The sequence below is a fragment of the Colletotrichum godetiae genome, assembly GCF_030913485.1.
Source record: "Colletotrichum godetiae strain CBS 193.32 chromosome Unknown BDP55scaffold_21, whole genome shotgun sequence".
Lineage (NCBI taxonomy): Eukaryota > Fungi > Ascomycota > Sordariomycetes > Glomerellales > Glomerellaceae > Colletotrichum > Colletotrichum godetiae.
Window position 1 is genome coordinate 44,246 of NW_026851269.1, and position 14,889 is coordinate 59,134.

General features: G+C 51.7%; 9 protein-coding genes across 9 annotated transcripts; 5 read left to right on the forward strand and 4 right to left on the reverse strand.

The window, feature by feature from the left end:
• Positions 1 to 48: 48 nt before the first annotated feature.
• Positions 49 to 2,216, forward strand: BDP55DRAFT_552250 (uncharacterized protein; the record flags this gene model as incomplete). The annotated part of the gene is made up of 2 exons (XM_060569188.1): positions 49 to 1,159; positions 1,219 to 2,216. 2 exons carry the CDS (start codon positions 49 to 51, stop codon positions 2,214 to 2,216), a joined length of 2,109 nt encoding a protein of 702 aa, XP_060429365.1.
• A 389-nt stretch (positions 2,217 to 2,605) lies between these two features.
• Positions 2,606 to 3,612, forward strand: BDP55DRAFT_728682 (RNA recognition domain-containing protein; the record flags this gene model as incomplete). The annotated part of the gene is made up of 2 exons (XM_060579475.1): positions 2,606 to 3,177; positions 3,246 to 3,612. The coding sequence occupies 2 exons, from the start codon at positions 2,606 to 2,608 to the stop codon at positions 3,610 to 3,612; spliced, it is 939 nt and encodes a 312-aa protein (XP_060429366.1).
• Positions 3,613 to 3,782: 170 nt separating this feature from the next.
• BDP55DRAFT_152207 (SGNH hydrolase-type esterase domain-containing protein) lies at positions 3,783 to 4,863 on the forward strand. Its single transcript, XM_060565614.1, has one exon. The coding sequence runs from the start codon at positions 3,957 to 3,959 to the stop codon at positions 4,692 to 4,694; it is 738 nt and encodes a 245-aa protein (XP_060429367.1). The 5' UTR covers positions 3,783 to 3,956; the 3' UTR covers positions 4,695 to 4,863.
• A 256-nt stretch (positions 4,864 to 5,119) lies between these two features.
• Positions 5,120 to 5,914, forward strand: BDP55DRAFT_632054 (uncharacterized protein; the record flags this gene model as incomplete). The annotated part of the gene is made up of 1 exon (XM_060572373.1): positions 5,120 to 5,914. One exon carries the CDS (start codon positions 5,120 to 5,122, stop codon positions 5,912 to 5,914), a length of 795 nt encoding a protein of 264 aa, XP_060429368.1.
• A 717-nt stretch (positions 5,915 to 6,631) lies between these two features.
• Positions 6,632 to 8,853, forward strand: BDP55DRAFT_704186 (uncharacterized protein; the record flags this gene model as incomplete). Its single annotated transcript, XM_060577993.1, has 6 exons — positions 6,632 to 7,165; positions 7,244 to 7,627; positions 7,675 to 7,815; positions 7,905 to 8,042; positions 8,098 to 8,760; positions 8,803 to 8,853. Exons 1-6 carry the CDS (start codon positions 7,112 to 7,114, stop codon positions 8,851 to 8,853), a joined length of 1,431 nt encoding a protein of 476 aa, XP_060429369.1. The 5' UTR covers positions 6,632 to 7,111.
• Positions 8,854 to 8,956: 103 nt separating this feature from the next.
• On the reverse strand, positions 8,957 to 9,874 carry BDP55DRAFT_152272 (uncharacterized protein). Its single transcript, XM_060565615.1, has one exon. It carries the CDS (start codon positions 9,557 to 9,559, stop codon positions 9,059 to 9,061), a length of 501 nt encoding a protein of 166 aa, XP_060429370.1. The 5' UTR covers positions 9,560 to 9,874; the 3' UTR covers positions 8,957 to 9,058.
• On the reverse strand, positions 9,874 to 11,614 carry BDP55DRAFT_152309 (uncharacterized protein). Its single transcript, XM_060565616.1, has 2 exons — positions 11,372 to 11,614; positions 9,874 to 11,305 (listed from the first exon to the last, which is right to left on the reverse strand). Exon 2 carries the CDS (start codon positions 11,200 to 11,202, stop codon positions 10,189 to 10,191), a length of 1,014 nt encoding a protein of 337 aa, XP_060429371.1. The 5' UTR covers positions 11,203 to 11,305; positions 11,372 to 11,614; the 3' UTR covers positions 9,874 to 10,188.
• BDP55DRAFT_693926 (uncharacterized protein) lies at positions 11,379 to 12,551 on the reverse strand (the record flags this gene model as incomplete). Its single annotated transcript, XM_060577282.1, has 2 exons — positions 11,379 to 12,148; positions 12,404 to 12,551. 2 exons carry the CDS (start codon positions 12,549 to 12,551, stop codon positions 11,379 to 11,381), a joined length of 918 nt encoding a protein of 305 aa, XP_060429372.1.
• A 792-nt stretch (positions 12,552 to 13,343) lies between these two features.
• BDP55DRAFT_663996 (beta-lactamase/transpeptidase-like protein) lies at positions 13,344 to 14,869 on the reverse strand. The gene is made up of 3 exons (XM_060574919.1): positions 14,611 to 14,869; positions 13,714 to 14,531; positions 13,344 to 13,659 (listed from the first exon to the last, which is right to left on the reverse strand). The coding sequence occupies exons 1-3, from the start codon at positions 14,702 to 14,704 to the stop codon at positions 13,399 to 13,401; spliced, it is 1,173 nt and encodes a 390-aa protein (XP_060429373.1). The 5' UTR covers positions 14,705 to 14,869; the 3' UTR covers positions 13,344 to 13,398.
• Between the last annotated feature and the right edge of the window lie 20 nt (positions 14,870 to 14,889).

Below are 14,889 nucleotides of genomic sequence, written 5' to 3' on the forward strand. Positions count from 1 at the left end.
CGCATTCGTCATCTTCTACGGTGGTCTACCGAGAGAGAATCTGTCAGAATGGCCGACAGCAATACTAGTAATAGCCCGAGCGACAGCAGTAACAGCAATGGCAATGCTAACGGAGGGAGCGACACAGTCGTTGCGATTGTCGCCCTCGTCGTCTCCGTAGTCGCACTCTTTGCGGCGACTTTACAGATCATGCAAGCGATCTTCGCATCGGCTAAAGGACTTCCGAATTGCACCGACGACGTGATGGGAGGATGGGCGAAAGGCACGACGAAACGGCCAAAGTTTAAGGAGCTGCGTCTCGAGGTCAGATTCGAGGCGCCAATCATTTTTCTATCTCCCCCAAAGAACATGAACAAACCTGAACAGGGGGACGTATGGGCTGTAGAGGGTACCGAGGAAAGTTGTACCAAGAACCGACTCGACTACAAGAAGATATTTCCAGAAAGTGAATCAGCCAACGGAACCAACAACGAAAAACAGTCTAAGCCTACCGAAAAAGTGCACACTGTCAACAATGAGCTAGCGACATGGGTCTATCTTTTGATCGCCGTGGAAAGAATGGAGAAAGATTCCAAGAAATGGGAGTTGAAAAAGCTCCAGGGAGAACGGTTGCCAAGCTCCATCATCCCGGATCTGCCTGAGCCGACTTTGGCCGTGAAAGTACAGGCAAAGGAGAGAAGTTTTGATGCCAACCCCTCTATAAAGAAGCCGTACGCAACATCTACAATCTCCCACCTGGTCGAGCTTGCAGCGATACTTGGGCTTTACTGGAGAGTCTTTGACCGAGACAATAATCAGTACCGCGCAGAAGGAAACGGCTATAGTCTGACTGGCTCACGTGTACCTGACTTGGGTGTCGTATTTGTCTTTGAGAAAACCGGCCCAACTGCGTTTGAAGAGCGACGGGTGATTCCGACATCTGAAGTGAAGGAGCTCTGTTTTGGGCGAGTACCAACGTTTTATCGAGATAAGGATGACCCAGACGAAGACTTGGAGTGGCAGAGGGAGTTTAAGACGTCCTCAGGAACTGGCACCAAGGTCGAGATTCTTCAACTGAGCAGCCGCGATGCCATTGCGGAAACTTTGACCCAAATAGGGTGTAACGGCAAAACCACACTCTTTTATAAGGAAGGGAAGAAAGACAGACATCTTTTCTCTGGTATGTTGGTTATTTGTCTATCGGAAAATTCGTGCATTTTCGGCTAACTTTTTGAACAGTCACGTTCGAAGTGATTGGCATGCTCGCACGAGTGTTGCATATTGAAGGGAGATGTTTTCGTTTCCTGCCCAATCCCACAATTTTCCCGTGGGACAGAGAATCGTTATCCTTACAACGTCTGCTTATCGCATTCAGTGGATTGTTGATGAATGATCTTACGGTTGTCGAGGAAGAGGCCGAGACTGTTGTCGACGAGAGGGTGGAAGCCGCTGTTGATGATATCAGAGCGCTTTCTGAGTCGGCGGAGGAGATGAGCAATGATTTTGACGAGAATCCGCCTTTAACGAGCAAAAGAATGAGCCTTTTGCACAAGGCTATCGAGTTGGCAGACAACAGTTTGAAGAAACGAGACCAGGGAATCGTGCTCGATGTGTTACGTCGCCACCTCCAGGAAGTGTTAGCAGCTATCAACAGCCCTGAGAAGAAGGGAAAAGAAAACATTTCGTTTCGGGACCTGCTTGGTATTCCTCTGGAGATGAGGGAGCAAAGATTCATGGAGACCTACTTTGAGCGCATACTATGGCGTGTAGTGCCTACCAACTCTGCCAAGAGGGGCAAGCGAGACGATGAGGTTGTTTCGAGGGCCATACACGACGACACCGAGAAACGGAGATCGCGCTTGGGCAACGGTTCACCTCAAGCCGGCAGTGCAGTTCCCCCATCGCCGTTTGGACTCAATCCTGGAGAATCCCCTACCAAGGCTCTTGACAACTCGACGCCGACACCGGGCCTCAGCAGGGTCAAGACGTGGCCTCATCGGATCGAGACTGAGCTGCTGAATGATCTACCAGAACCCCCGCCGCCCAGCAGGTTGGCAGAGTTGCCGCAGTGGGAAACGATAGTGCCTAAGCATGTTGAGATGCAACGTTTGGCAATCTGGTATACGCTCGTTTTTAGGATGATTTGCTGGTTGATGTTGCATGATTTCGACAAGAAGGATGTGCAGATGCCCAAAAGTGAGTTGATTGGGAATAGACAGCCCGTGTTCATCCTCTGAACTGGGTTGTGGAAGAACTGAGGGTCTTTCGAGGCGCACGTTGTTGACGTTGTTGGGCTGAAGTTTAATACCATGACTCTTTATTCGCAATTATGGGTAATGAGGACCTTGTAGTTCAAGAGCGTTTCAATGATACTATTCCAACATTCATCGTTCGCAGACCAATGGGACGACCAAGTATCATAAGCTTTCTGTGCCGGCGAACCCTAGGCGCAAAAACGCGAATTACCCCACTGTGAATTTGTCTCCTGCCCCTCACTAGGGTCCTACTCAACCTCTCAAACTCTGATCTTCCACATCGCTCCCAACGACACGTGGTCGACAAACATAGAGGCTGTGAGCTAGTCGCGTCAACGCTCATTTCCCTCAAGATCTCACATTTTGACATTATGGCCTCACCATCGGAGCAGCCCGCCGCCCTGGAAGAGGGTCGGCGCATCTACCTGGGCAACCTGCTCTACAGCGTCCAACCCGCCGAAATCGAGGATATGCTGAAGGATAACGGCTATGAAGGGTACGAAAAGATTCATATCTCAATGGATCCGGTCTCGGCTCGGAACCCCGGGTATTGCTTTGTCGATTTCGCTGAGCGCGAGGACGCTGAGCGGGCACTATCCTCTCTTGATGCGCGCCTCCGTGGTAGACCACTGAAGGTCGGCCCTTGCGAGCCCAAGAAGCAGAACCGGAGCCGATGGCAAAGCGACAGAGAACCTGCTTTCAACAGGTGGGGAGATTGGTCCGGATCGCGGGGTGAAGGCGGAGATGAGGCCGGCAGATCGCCGGCGCGCACTGGCAGGAACGGCGGCATTGAGAGTGGACCGTATGGCGCCACCAAGCACTTCGACGAGGTCGCCGCGACGGAGGGAGACGGTCGGAGGCTCTATGTTGGAGGACTGGGCCCGATGGTTGATCAGGCGCAACACCAGGATGAGATTCAGGAGATTCTCGGGGGCCACAAATCGTAAGAGACCCTTCGCCAGTGATGATTCACTTCCTTACGCAACACCGAATCTGACCCCAACGATATAGACTAGCAATCAGCAAGCGCATCACTCCTCATGAGTCGACTAGGGCCAAGGGTGGTGAACACCACTACTGCTTTGTCGATTTCGCGACAGCTGAGGAGGCCGATGCAGCAAAGAACGCGCTAGACCGCAAGGTTTGGGGAACCGGCCGACTGCGTGTCAACGTTGCTCGCGCTATGCCCGACAAGCTCAAGGACCGTACGACGCCCGCGGAGATACAAAATGAGAGGGATAACGGTGAGCGCTCGGCTTGGCGGAAGCCCAGATACGACAACTCGAACCGCGACAACCGTGAGAACAGCACGAGATCTTCCCAACCACTCAGATCAGCAGCATCAGGCAACTGGCGGCAAAAGGAGCCTTCGACCTGAGACGAATTGCTGGGCGATATTCCTTGTTGATGGGCTGCATTCAGTTGGATGAAGAATTGTTGGTGGTTCATGAAAAGCCAAGGATGCACGCCGGATGAGTCAACGGCGGGCTGGGCAGGTTCGTGAGATTTGCCTAGCCACCATAAGCACACTCCGACATGCGGGGGGGATTATACAGCTTGACCTAAATATTGTTAAGTTATCAGCAGACCCTTAGATTTACTTTCAAAAGCAAATGGAACCTTTTAATTGAACTACTTGCATTGCACCAGCAACCCGAACTTCTTCAAGATCCTCTTTTGCCCAGCAGTCTGCATGACACCAAGCAGCCGAAAGCTGGAAAGATGGAGAAAGGGAACCCACACGGCAAATACAAGCAGCGATCTCACGAGACATCTCGTGATAGGCACCTTGTAGAGCTTGAAGACAACCCTGAGCAACCGTCTATTGTCTTGCTGGGAGATTCCATGATTGAACGCATGATCACAACTGGCTTATCTCCCAGCTTCGACCCGTGGCCATCTGCAACTATGATCAGCGATGAAACCATGATTCAGCACCAGCTTCAAGCCTCTTCGGCTAGCCCTGGACGCTTACAAGGCGTCTTCAACGCTGGCGTGGGCGGCGACAAGTTCGAAAACGTCATCTATCGACTCACTGGCTCACCAGAGCCCTCGAGACCTCTTGATGGTCTACTGAAAGCCCTTCGGAAACGCACTGTCAAGTTATGGGTGTTGCATGTGGGTACAAACAACCTACACCCCAAGCGCGGAATGAGGGAACCCGACATGGCTCTGCTTCGCTTGATTGTTGAGGCCCTACTCGAGATGGGTGGAAAGATACTTCTCGTCGGGCTCTTCAGGAGGAAGGACATCAATGATGAGCTGGTTGAGAAAGCGAATGTGAACTACCTCGAGCTTGTTCGAGAGTTCCAAAAGAAAGGATCAGACCGGATAAAGTTCTTGGAGCCACCCTTAGTCGATATGGATGAATGTTTGGCAGACCACGTCCATCTGAACGAGAGGGGTTACCACATCTGGTCCAAGGTTTTGTTTAGAGAAGTCACGAATGCTATGAAGTAATGGGCTTCAGAATGCATACTTTTAATCCCATCATTGCGTTATTAGTTTTACAGTTCTATATAAAAAATACTTCATAATGTAGGTCGGCGCCCAAAGAATTGTGGCTAACATTGAGTTTGGGCCTCAAGGTTTCTAAGGTTCCACGGGAATCTTTGACAAAATCCACCACTTCAACTTTGGGCTTTACGTCTTCATGAGAAGTTTCGGAGATAGTTGCAGAGGAGATGGTATTATCAGACTGTTTAATCCCTGGAATTCCTGCCCTCCAGGATTTGGATTACACATTGTCAAATTCGTTCCTTGACCTTGTCAAAAGTTGAATACACCACGACGTTTTGATGGAACTATTCACCTCCAGTCTTACCAAGTTCAGAGCAAGCAACGAACAAATGCGTCTAAATCAGACGACCCGCCTACCTAAACCCATGTCAGGTCTTGAAAAGTTTTTCGCTAGATCTCAACAAAATGACCCAAGGACTGAGAAGGCGCCAACTACCTCCGAAATCAAAGTCGCAGTAGCAGCATATAGCATCCAGCGTCGCGTACTCGAAACGCTTCATCGCACGCTCTTGGCTGAGCTACGGCAGGCTCACAACACTGAACTCGAAAATTTCAAAGATGATCTCCGTCTCCAAGCAGCCATATCACAGACGACACGCAGCTTATCTAGCCAAACTTCAAAAAACAGTAGCACTGGGGAATCTGCCACTCCGGGTGAAGGAAGGCTCTCCACGAGCGGGCGAGTCCACCGGAGAATGGAGATTACAAAATTTCAACTGCTCCAAGCAAAAGAAAGAAGAACAGCGGGGAAGCATCACAAAGAGGAGATTCATAGGCTGAGAAAGGAGCACGGAGATATAGTCATTCCTGAGAAGAATGGGGGTATCACAGAAGCCGATTGCCCTAGAGAGATCAACACAATTTTGGTCAACTGGGGCCTCACGGCCATCGAATTTGCGGGAGAAACTCATAGATGGGAGGATGACTTGGAGGATATGGTTGGGTATTACGTCCAGTGCGAACAAGAAGAGAGAAAACGGCGACGAGAGGCGCGTTCGGTGTATTATACCGAACCCGAAAGTCTATCGGCAAGCACTCGGCCGAGAAGGCTCTACACCACACCGGAGTTGTCATCAGCATTAATGGTGGTATTTCTGAATCAATTACATGAGATCTTGTCATCAGTGATCATCGTCACCACGCGTTCTGATACCTCGTAAACCAAGGGTTGTCCCAAACCGTGCCTGAACCGTGTGCCACCTCGCACGCGTGAAGTAGGCGATGAGCGTTCATCTTCTAGCTCTTCTGACGTGTCTCAGTTATTGACATCTCTAAACGGCCCTTTCATTTCTGGCTTGCCAAGTGGATGGTTCCCAAAATGTCTGATGTGCGTGTTCCAGGAGTTTGGGTGACCTCGAGAGTCAAAGGACGTCAACGAAGGTGTGATTGATCCAATCCAGTCGACGGTCTCGACCTCAGCGAGAAATACGGCGGCCAGTGCAATGGAGAAATGAACTCAGTGAGAGTTTCGGGACGAATGCTATTTCTGGCAGGCCGAGGCTACAGTTTCCTTGATATTCAGGGGCTCGAGACTGTACCCGATCTGCCCGATCTTTCGGGACGAGAGAGCTTGGGTCCCAAGAGAGTCTTCGGTAGCCGCCCAGCCAACCCCTTTAAATGCTGCGTGAGAATCTTGAAACTGCCCTCATGTCCCAATGTCTCGTCAACAATGGGAACTCCCACGCGTTGTGAAGCTTAATTGAACCTCAAGAAGCCTGTGAAATACCATCCATGGGACAAGAATACCGCCATTGACCGTCCGGAAGACAATGATTTAGGTTTCGGCGCTTTGACCACGTCATCAAACACGATCCAGTCTTGTTCCAAAGCGTCCGGGTTCAATGGGTGCCAGCTGGGAGTCTTTCCAAGCTTGAGGTGTGAGAAGCTCCCACAAATGACTCGACGCCACCACCATCACCTCGGTCTACCTTGACGCTTTCGTCACTGGGCCAGTCACCCAGTTCCTCATACGAGTACCTGTCCCATCTCGTTGCGCGTTGGAGCCCTTCGTTGAAAGTTCAATCGTCCAGAGGTGGCCCCCGCACGACCAGTACCTCGGACCAGGGAACAGCTAGCCTCAATACCTAGACGCCAGGCCGCGCCCTAATTAGCTGTGTTTTCTCCATTCTCAGCCAACGACCAGCAGCGATCACCGCTTCACAAAAGGTCAAAGAAGCCGCCTTCCCGAAAAAGCCGTCACCGTCGTCGGTATCCCACGAGCTCCCCTCATCAAATCATGTCCGATTGAGCTCACCGCAGAGCTGGCTTAACGTTCCGTCTTTTACGCAGAAGTGGTGGGGGGTCGGGATCACACCAGGGGGTTCATCGCCCACAGAGGACCGGAGCCGACGGATACGATGGGATGTCGGCCGTCAGCGAGCTGCTTCGCCTGCAAGGCGCGCAAAGTCAAAGTACTGAGACTCCAAACGCCCATGAATTACTTCCAAAGTTGGTTATTGAAGTGAATTGAGTCTAACGCAAGCTGCCAGTGCGATCTCCAGAAGCCCTCGTGTAACCGCTGTACGAGTCTCGGGAGGGCGTGTCCGGGTTATGCGGATCCGTGGGCCGTTGTACATCGTCAGCAAAATACCTCGGCAGCTCATCAAGTGCAAGTCCGCGTCGCCAAACGACTCAAAGAAAGAGGCACATTTGGCTCAAGGTCGTCAATCTTGGAGGTAGATGAGGAGGGAACCTCGCCAGACTCAGTTGAGGAAGAGGAGATTCGGAGGAGGCCGGCGGCCGTGCCGAGGGTCTTTCATGTCGATTCCGAGCTCGTCTCCTTGAACCACTTTTACTCCAACTATGCCTCCGGAGGCGAGGTCGCCTTGTTCAACCTCTTCCCCGGCATCAAATCGTCGGATGCCTCATCGCCTGTCTTGCAGGAGGCTAAGCTACGGCACTAGCCAGCTCCTCTCTGCAGATGTGCCAGGCAGGCTTGATGGCTCAAGCGCGGCAACACTATGGCAAAGCGATCAGCAAGATTGGCGGCGCACTGAAAGATAATTCGACAGCGCAAGACGACTCAGTTGTAGTCGCATTACTCACCCTCGGCCTCTTCGAGGTAAGTGACTTGAGACAGGCTGGCGGGTGACACCTCTCAATGCCATGTGGACCCACCGGTTTCCGGCACTGACACATTCTTACATGTAGGCAATAGCACCGGACACATCACCAAGAAAGATAACATCACACTGTCGAGGTTCTCTCGCACTTCTCAGGTATCGAGCCGAACAGGGCGTTGCTACTTCGCTTGACAAGGGCCTACTCGCATTTGTCGTTCACCTAGGGGTAAGTCTTCTCGTACTTCCAAGCCAGCTCTGGCTCCTTTACTAAGCTATTCCAGATGCTGGAAATATTCATCGGCCAAGAAGGCCGATCACCAGTCTTGGTGGGCTTGAAACAAGCAGCGTGGGCAAAGGGCGGCATGGTAGAACCGCTGCTCGTTCGAGCCATCGACTATAAAAATATGGTCCAGCACGTCTTATCATCGCCAGACATCGGACGGGCATCCGTCGGCCACGTAACAGATGTCTTCCAGACGGGTATCGACATCATACGCGATCTCGAAGCGGCTGCGAACTACAGAATCTTATCGCCCGGGCCGCGAAACAAACCCGGGCCAGATGGCGCCGTTGACGAGGATCTCAACTCGTTCAACCACTTACTGGGCCGCAAGTCGGACGCAAGCGATGCGATAGCAAAGGGGCTCTACCTCACGATCCGGCTCCATCTCATCGAATATATTCTAAGCTTATCCATTGCTCTCGGTGAACCCACGCGCGAAGAATTGAAAACGCTTGTCAACCTCCCACATGGACTGACGGCGATGGAGCAAGTTTGCGAGCAGATCCGTATCATATTCGGATTCGATGGCAGAGACTCTGCTTGCACCATCCAAGGTGTTGGTTTTAATGCCTGGTGTATGTTCTGGCCCATGATAGCGGTGCTGAAATCTGCCTTTGCGGATAAAGATACGAAGATGTGGATCATGGACAAGTGCATGGCGGTTAGCCAGGCGTCAGGCTTTGGTATGGCGATGTATCAACAGGGTTGGTTCGAAACAGATGGCGCCAAGGATGAGATGGTCATCACGGAGTAGAAGTCGGACACATGACTCCTGCCGGACTGGCGTCGGAGTTGGAGGACCTCGTATTGAGGCCGTCGGCGAACCTATGTTGGATGATCTCAATTTCGACACTTGCGGAAGTTTGAAGGACATAGGTAAAAGCAAGTAACCAACAAAAAGCACACAATGATCTTCCACTACTAGCGTCTTGCATATATTTGGGAATTGATCCGATTACCTACACGCGGTACAAGATATCAGGAGGTCTCTCATAAACGATGTACCACAGATGAGGGATCCTCTCAAAGGTAGACAGGCCAACTTCACTCCCCGCCAACCTCATCCAACCAACATTCTCCTCAGTGCATCCCTCAAGTTCCGGAAAGCTGAAATGGTCTTCGATGACACGGTCTCCATGGTAATCCTCCAGTCGCGCGGGTTCCCACTCGGCGCTCACCAGATTGATGTGTCCGCGGATGTCCAGGTTGGCTTCGGCCGGCGGCAACTCCTTGTAGACGATACTGCGCAGCGATGTATCGTCTACTTGGACAAAGTATTCATCAGACATCGTGTTGTCAAAACTGCTTTCTAGGCCGGGTGGGTTGGGCTCTCGGGGCCGGGTTTCTGATGAATTCCTTGGTGGTGCTGATTGCTTCACCCACTCGCGGAAGTGATCACGCAACTTTGCCGTGGAAGCGCCATCGAGTTGTTGCTTGTCTTCCAAGAACGTCCATTCCATCTTATCGAGTATTTCCGGATATTCGTAGAACTCTCTGTGTTTTCGGGATGTGTGATTGATGATGTCTCTGAAGCGAGCCCAAGCATCATCATCATCGTAGGTACACCGGTAAAATACCCATCCCCATTTGCCAAAGCCCTAGGTTTCGTCCCTAAGCAGCTCAGACTCGCAGGGAACATCCATTCTGGGCTTTGAGTCTTTCGCGTCGCTTGCTGTGCAGCGGTAGCCGCCAGGAGCTGAAGAGGAATGGCCAATGGGCAGGAATCGCCGATGAGGGTGAGGAACCTTGTTGAAAAGGCGAACCGTGATCCTACTTGAACAGAATAGAGCATTCGGGCTCAGAAAGGGCCCGGGGAGAAAGCCCATTATGCGAACGTCGTCACGAGAAAGGTGAGATTCTCGTGAGATTGAGGTGCGTTGATAGGTGTTGGTTCCCTCGATCCAAGCCCCTTCTGCGACGCAGGGGCGCGGCGTCTGGAGGCATCTGTTGCCTTGGCGCCAACCCCTGTTATACATACGCCTCGTTCATTGAAAATAATTCTGGCACCGGGACACGCTCATCATCGCAAAGAAACGCAGATGAGCGATGCATTTGTTGGAACGAATACGTGAAGCTTCTCATAGCTTTCTTACCAATACACCTTTTCAGGCGGGCGTTGGTAGAAGGCATACCAAATACTAGCATCGCCGCCGATACTCCCAAGCCATACCTCATACCAATCGGAACCCATCGTCTCGGTGGACACCTTCATCCATCCAACGTTCTCTTCCCCACACCCCTCAATAAGCTCATGAGCGTTCTCGAAGTCATCGATCTCATCTTGGTCTGTATGTCGTAGCACATCTGTCCATTCCCTCAGCGGTTTCCAGTAGGTGTCGATGAAGTTGATATGGCTCTCACAGTCGAGATCGTAGTGAGGCGGTTGGGGCGCCTCGAACACGATGCTCCGCAGGGACTCTAGGTCTACCTCGAAGAAGTAAACGTATCGAGGAACACCACAGCCTTGCATCCAATATCCGAGCTCTGCGTTTATATCCTTCGCCTTTGGGTTCTCCGACTGGAATACGTCCAGGGACCAGTTGCGAAAATGAGATCGAAGTTCGCGTTTGGAGGCCCCGTCGAACAAGGATTTGTCGTCAACAAACGTTAGCCTGAGGTTCTTTACTATGCCTGGTGCGTCCGAGTTTGCGAGGCTGCGGCACACACGGTAGTTGATGATCTCTTTGCAACGTTCCCAAGCTTCATCATCCTCATATGTGGTGCGGTAGATCACCCAGCCCCATTTGTCGATGTCGCAATTTCGCAAATGATCTTCTATCGTTGCTTGCGAGGCGGGCAGAACCCTAGCTTTCGAGGCCTCAGAGTACGCCCGTCGTTGCGCTGCTCTTGGTAGAACTGCATGGGCCGCAGTGCCATCTGTGCGAATTGTCCCAATTGTTGGCCGAAATTGATGCTGTAGCGAGGAGTAACACCGGCAACTAATCCCCCGCCTCCCGAAGTTGAATCGAATCAAGGACCGCATGAGTGACGGCAGGATTTGTACATGTAGCTGGCAAAATTGCTCTAGTGCGTGGTGTTTCGGGCGTGGTGAGATCAATGCCGCCTGGCCCTTGCCTCGCCAGCTTGCCCATGGCCGGATCATATGTTTGCAAGCGCCTCGCTAACAGCCAAACACTGGCCGGTCACCTTGTCTTATTCCACCTGATTTTTAACTACTCTCATTGGCACGGCTGACTCACAGGCACCTGGTTTTAAAGCGTCAATCAATCGTGGAACATGGCGTTGACGCAGTTGAGGCCACAGGAGCTAACTTGGTCTTCATATTCTCACCCTCAGTCTTTTCTCACCTCGTTTTGCCCTCCAATAGTTAGACGACCTGATTATCTCCTCACACCCTTCAAGGATCCACCGCCACTTCTCGACAAAGTCTTCCGTGACTTCCCAGCTATTGGGATCCCATGGTTCTCCCCACAGAATCATGCCTCCTTGTCCAGATGGCGCATCTCCGTTACCGATCATATCTAGACACAGCGCCTCGTCATCCCAGTCATCCCCGGCTTTAATCAAGTTATCCCGCATCCTCGGTAGGGGGAGAAAGTCGAGCCAGGGATGGTGTACTCGTGTCAGCTGCGTCTCCGTTGGCTTCAAAAAGTACGGGACATTCCATGCGGTGTTGACATTGTACACGGGATCGCTTCCAAACGGGGACACGCAGTCATCGTCACAGATCATGGGCATGGTAATACCCAGCGTCTTCATGTTCTCCATCAGACCGCGGAACAGATTGAACTGCACAAGTCGTATTAGTGAGTCCGACATTGGATCCGGACTCGGGCTCTTTCGACTCTGATGCGCGTGCTGTAGGAACAGCTGGTATAAGTCGTCCAGGTCCTCGTCTCGAATGTCTGCCATTTGCCGCGGCCGCCCAATATATGTCAAGGCCATCAACGTCATGTTCTTAGCGCACGTCCGCTCACTCTTTTTCGACTTGTACAGGCCCGGCCGAGACATTTTCATCGTTACGCAGGTCGTCGTGCCATCATTGGCCACGGCGGCGGCCGGTAATGCCGCCGCCCCCTTCGAGCTTGCTACGAGGGCGCCGGAGGACGGCGGCGACGAGTTGGGGGACGAGGAAGAAGACGAGGGTTTCCTGGCGTCCGTACCAGACTGTCGGGGTTTCGCCTGGCGCTGCTGTTGCTTTTCAGCCTTTCTTCGTTGTCCTGTTGCAAAAGATAGACGAGTAAGCACATGTCACTGGACGAGATGTGGTCGAAAATTCCATCAAACGATGGGCAATCAAAGGCGGGCGTAAGCAGGTTGCATGAGGTGGGTGCGCGGCTTACTCCACGTTCGCTGATTGAGCCTGTTCTGGATCTTCCTCCTCTCCGCAGGGCTCGTCTTGCCCTTCCAATTGTCCTCACCAGATACCACTGTTCGTATCGCAGGCTGAATCAGGCTTGATAGAGGTGGTAGTGTCGTCGATTCGGCCATTTTGATCTACTCCATGTGCTTTTCGCCGTGATGATTCTTTCGTGATGGAGAATTTCTGACAGAACGAACAGAGAAGAAGGGACACACTGGAGGGAGGGTAACCCAACAGAGCGTACAAGTAGAGCGTAAGGCGGGGACCCAAAGTTCGGCGTTAGCTCCCGAACAAAGGAAGCGTCCTTCAGGTATACCTAGGCACAAATCTAAGGAAGATTTAGACTAGTATGAGTCGGATACAGGGTGCTGCTGCTGACACTAGTGACGTCAAATTGAGGATGTTTCTCGAGGATTAGGTATTGCCCCCAGCGGTGTTGTCTTGGTGACATGACTCGCCAATTTTTGCCCGTTTGGCGGGTTGTTATGCTCCTCAGTCGAAAGTTTATGTGAATACTTGCCCTTCGTTAACCCTTGCTCCGAGCGTGAGAATATCTTGTTGCAACGAGCAGCTGAAATCGCACATTACTACCTTCAACAGCAGACTACCTACTCTGTATGTGTGGAACCATGGCTCTTTTCTGTGATGGCTTCCCTCCGGCGGCGGTCTTGGTCAATAAGCTGGAGCTGAAGGAGTCTGGCATGGGAAACCAGAAGGCTCCTTGGAACGTGTCATTCACCCAAGTTTCAACCAATAAAGGCCTATTCAAGAAACACTAGCTTCTCTGCTGTGATGGCAGCAAGGGTCTTCTGTTGGCGCTAACGAGGAGCTGAATGCAGGGGTTGAGATGGACGGCGCGCCGATCCTTCTGGCACTTGTTCAGAGCACTCTGCTCAATGTCAATGCACTGCACAAGGTCGTGATAATCAACCTGTATGCCTGTAGACTTCGGATGCAACCAAGTAGCATTGACTTTTATTTGCCTCTAAATGCTTCCTTTAGAAACTCTTGTATCAACTCCGTGCTTTTGGCATCATCGGGCGGCATGATGGCGCTCGCGTAAAAACCGCCGATGCCCTTCTTGCGGTTCACAAACCAGACTAGGTTCGGAATTCCTGTCATGACGAGCGTCGCGCCAGGCAGTGTCCTGGTGTCCTCCTTGATGTAGTAAGCTCCTGGAGCTTGACCAACCTTTCGGGGATCATATTCCTCTCCAATTAGACGGCCGTACATCATCTCGAAATTTGTTAGTATTCTTGTATCGAAGGGTTTCTTGTATGCCAGACTTACCGCACCATAGGCAAGCATCCCAGCAGATGATGAGTCGGCGCTGAACTGTGGCGAAAACAACTCCTTCAAAGATTCTTCGCCGAGAACCCTCGGCCTAGGTTGAAGAAGATCAGTTGTCAACTTCATGAGATCTGGTAGACTCGAGACGAGACCCATAGCACCACTGTCGTCTTCCGTGACGGCGGGATATGGGCCTTCCATGGGCACAAGTGTGCCATCCGAGATTCTTGTACTTGTCGCGACCAGTCGCTCCTTGATCGAAGAATCTTGGTCAGGATGGAATGTGGTAGTTGTCATCCCCAAAGGCTCAAATATGTTGGCCTTCATGTACTCGCCGAGCTTGATCTTATTCAGTCTCTCGACGAGAATCCCAGCCCACTCGATACCTCCTCCATACGCCCAGCCATGACCTGGCTCGAAGAGGAGAGGGATAGTGTATGCCTTCTTTGAATCTCCTGAAAAGGCTTGCGGGTGCTCTCCATGAGACATCCGCCAGGCCTGAAGTCTTGGGTCAAAGACGTCCACACCAATGCCACTGGTGTGGGAAAGCAAATGACGAAGTGTGATCCTCTCCTTATGTGGATGGAGTGTTATATTGCCCTCTTGGTCATGGCCAATGATTTGGAAGTTCTTCAGTTCCGGTAGGATATCATAAACGGATTCGTTAAGCCTGATGTGGCCTCGTTCCACGCACTGCAAGGCAGCAATTGCGGTGATCGTTTTGGTGATGGAATAGATCCAGAATACACTGTCTTCCCCAATTTTGTCGGACTTGATGCTACTGCTTCTGCCAAAATACTCCTCAATGAAAGGTTTTCCTTGATAAACGTGAGCTGTCTCATCACAATGACTGGCCCTGATAACCAGTGCGCTTGGAAAGCTTGCACAAAGACTTACCCGATGAATCCGTCACGAACACGGCCAGGCCCGTGACACCGTCAGAATCCGGACGCGTCTCTGCTTCAGCATGACTCTGGAAAGATGTCGACATTTTGGTAATAAGATTCTCGGACGTGCTGCCGCGATAGTTCACGTTTCAACGTGACACGCAGATGTCATTCAACCCCTCAAGGGAAGCCAAGGCGTGATGTTATCGATTTCGGCAAGAGGTCGACTCGTGATCTTTTGCTGATCTAGCGACATTCAAGACATATGCATCATTTTCCTCGTCGATAT

What these genes read in the sequence shown, in the direction of transcription:
- BDP55DRAFT_152207 (XM_060565614.1), top strand. Translation starts at nt 3,957, where the DNA reads ATGGAGAAAGGGAACCCACACGGCAAATACAAGCAGCGATCTCACGAG.
- BDP55DRAFT_152272 (XM_060565615.1), bottom strand. Translation starts at nt 9,559, where the DNA reads ATGGAATGGACGTTCTTGGAAGACAAGCAACAACTCGATGGCGCTTCC.
- BDP55DRAFT_152309 (XM_060565616.1), bottom strand. Translation starts at nt 11,202, where the DNA reads ATGATCCGGCCATGGGCAAGCTGGCGAGGCAAGGGCCAGGCGGCATTG.
- BDP55DRAFT_663996 (XM_060574919.1), bottom strand. Translation starts at nt 14,704, where the DNA reads ATGTCGACATCTTTCCAGAGTCATGCTGAAGCAGAGACGCGTCCGGAT. An exon ending in GTTCGTGACGGATTCATCGG is followed by an intron (nt 14,532 to 14,610) that starts GTAAGTCTTTGT and finishes ACGTTTATCAAG; the next exon opens with GAAAACCTTTCATTGAGGAG. An exon ending in GGATGCTTGCCTATGGTGCG is followed by an intron (nt 13,660 to 13,713) that starts GTAAGTCTGGCA and finishes ACAAATTTCGAG; the next exon opens with ATGATGTACGGCCGTCTAAT.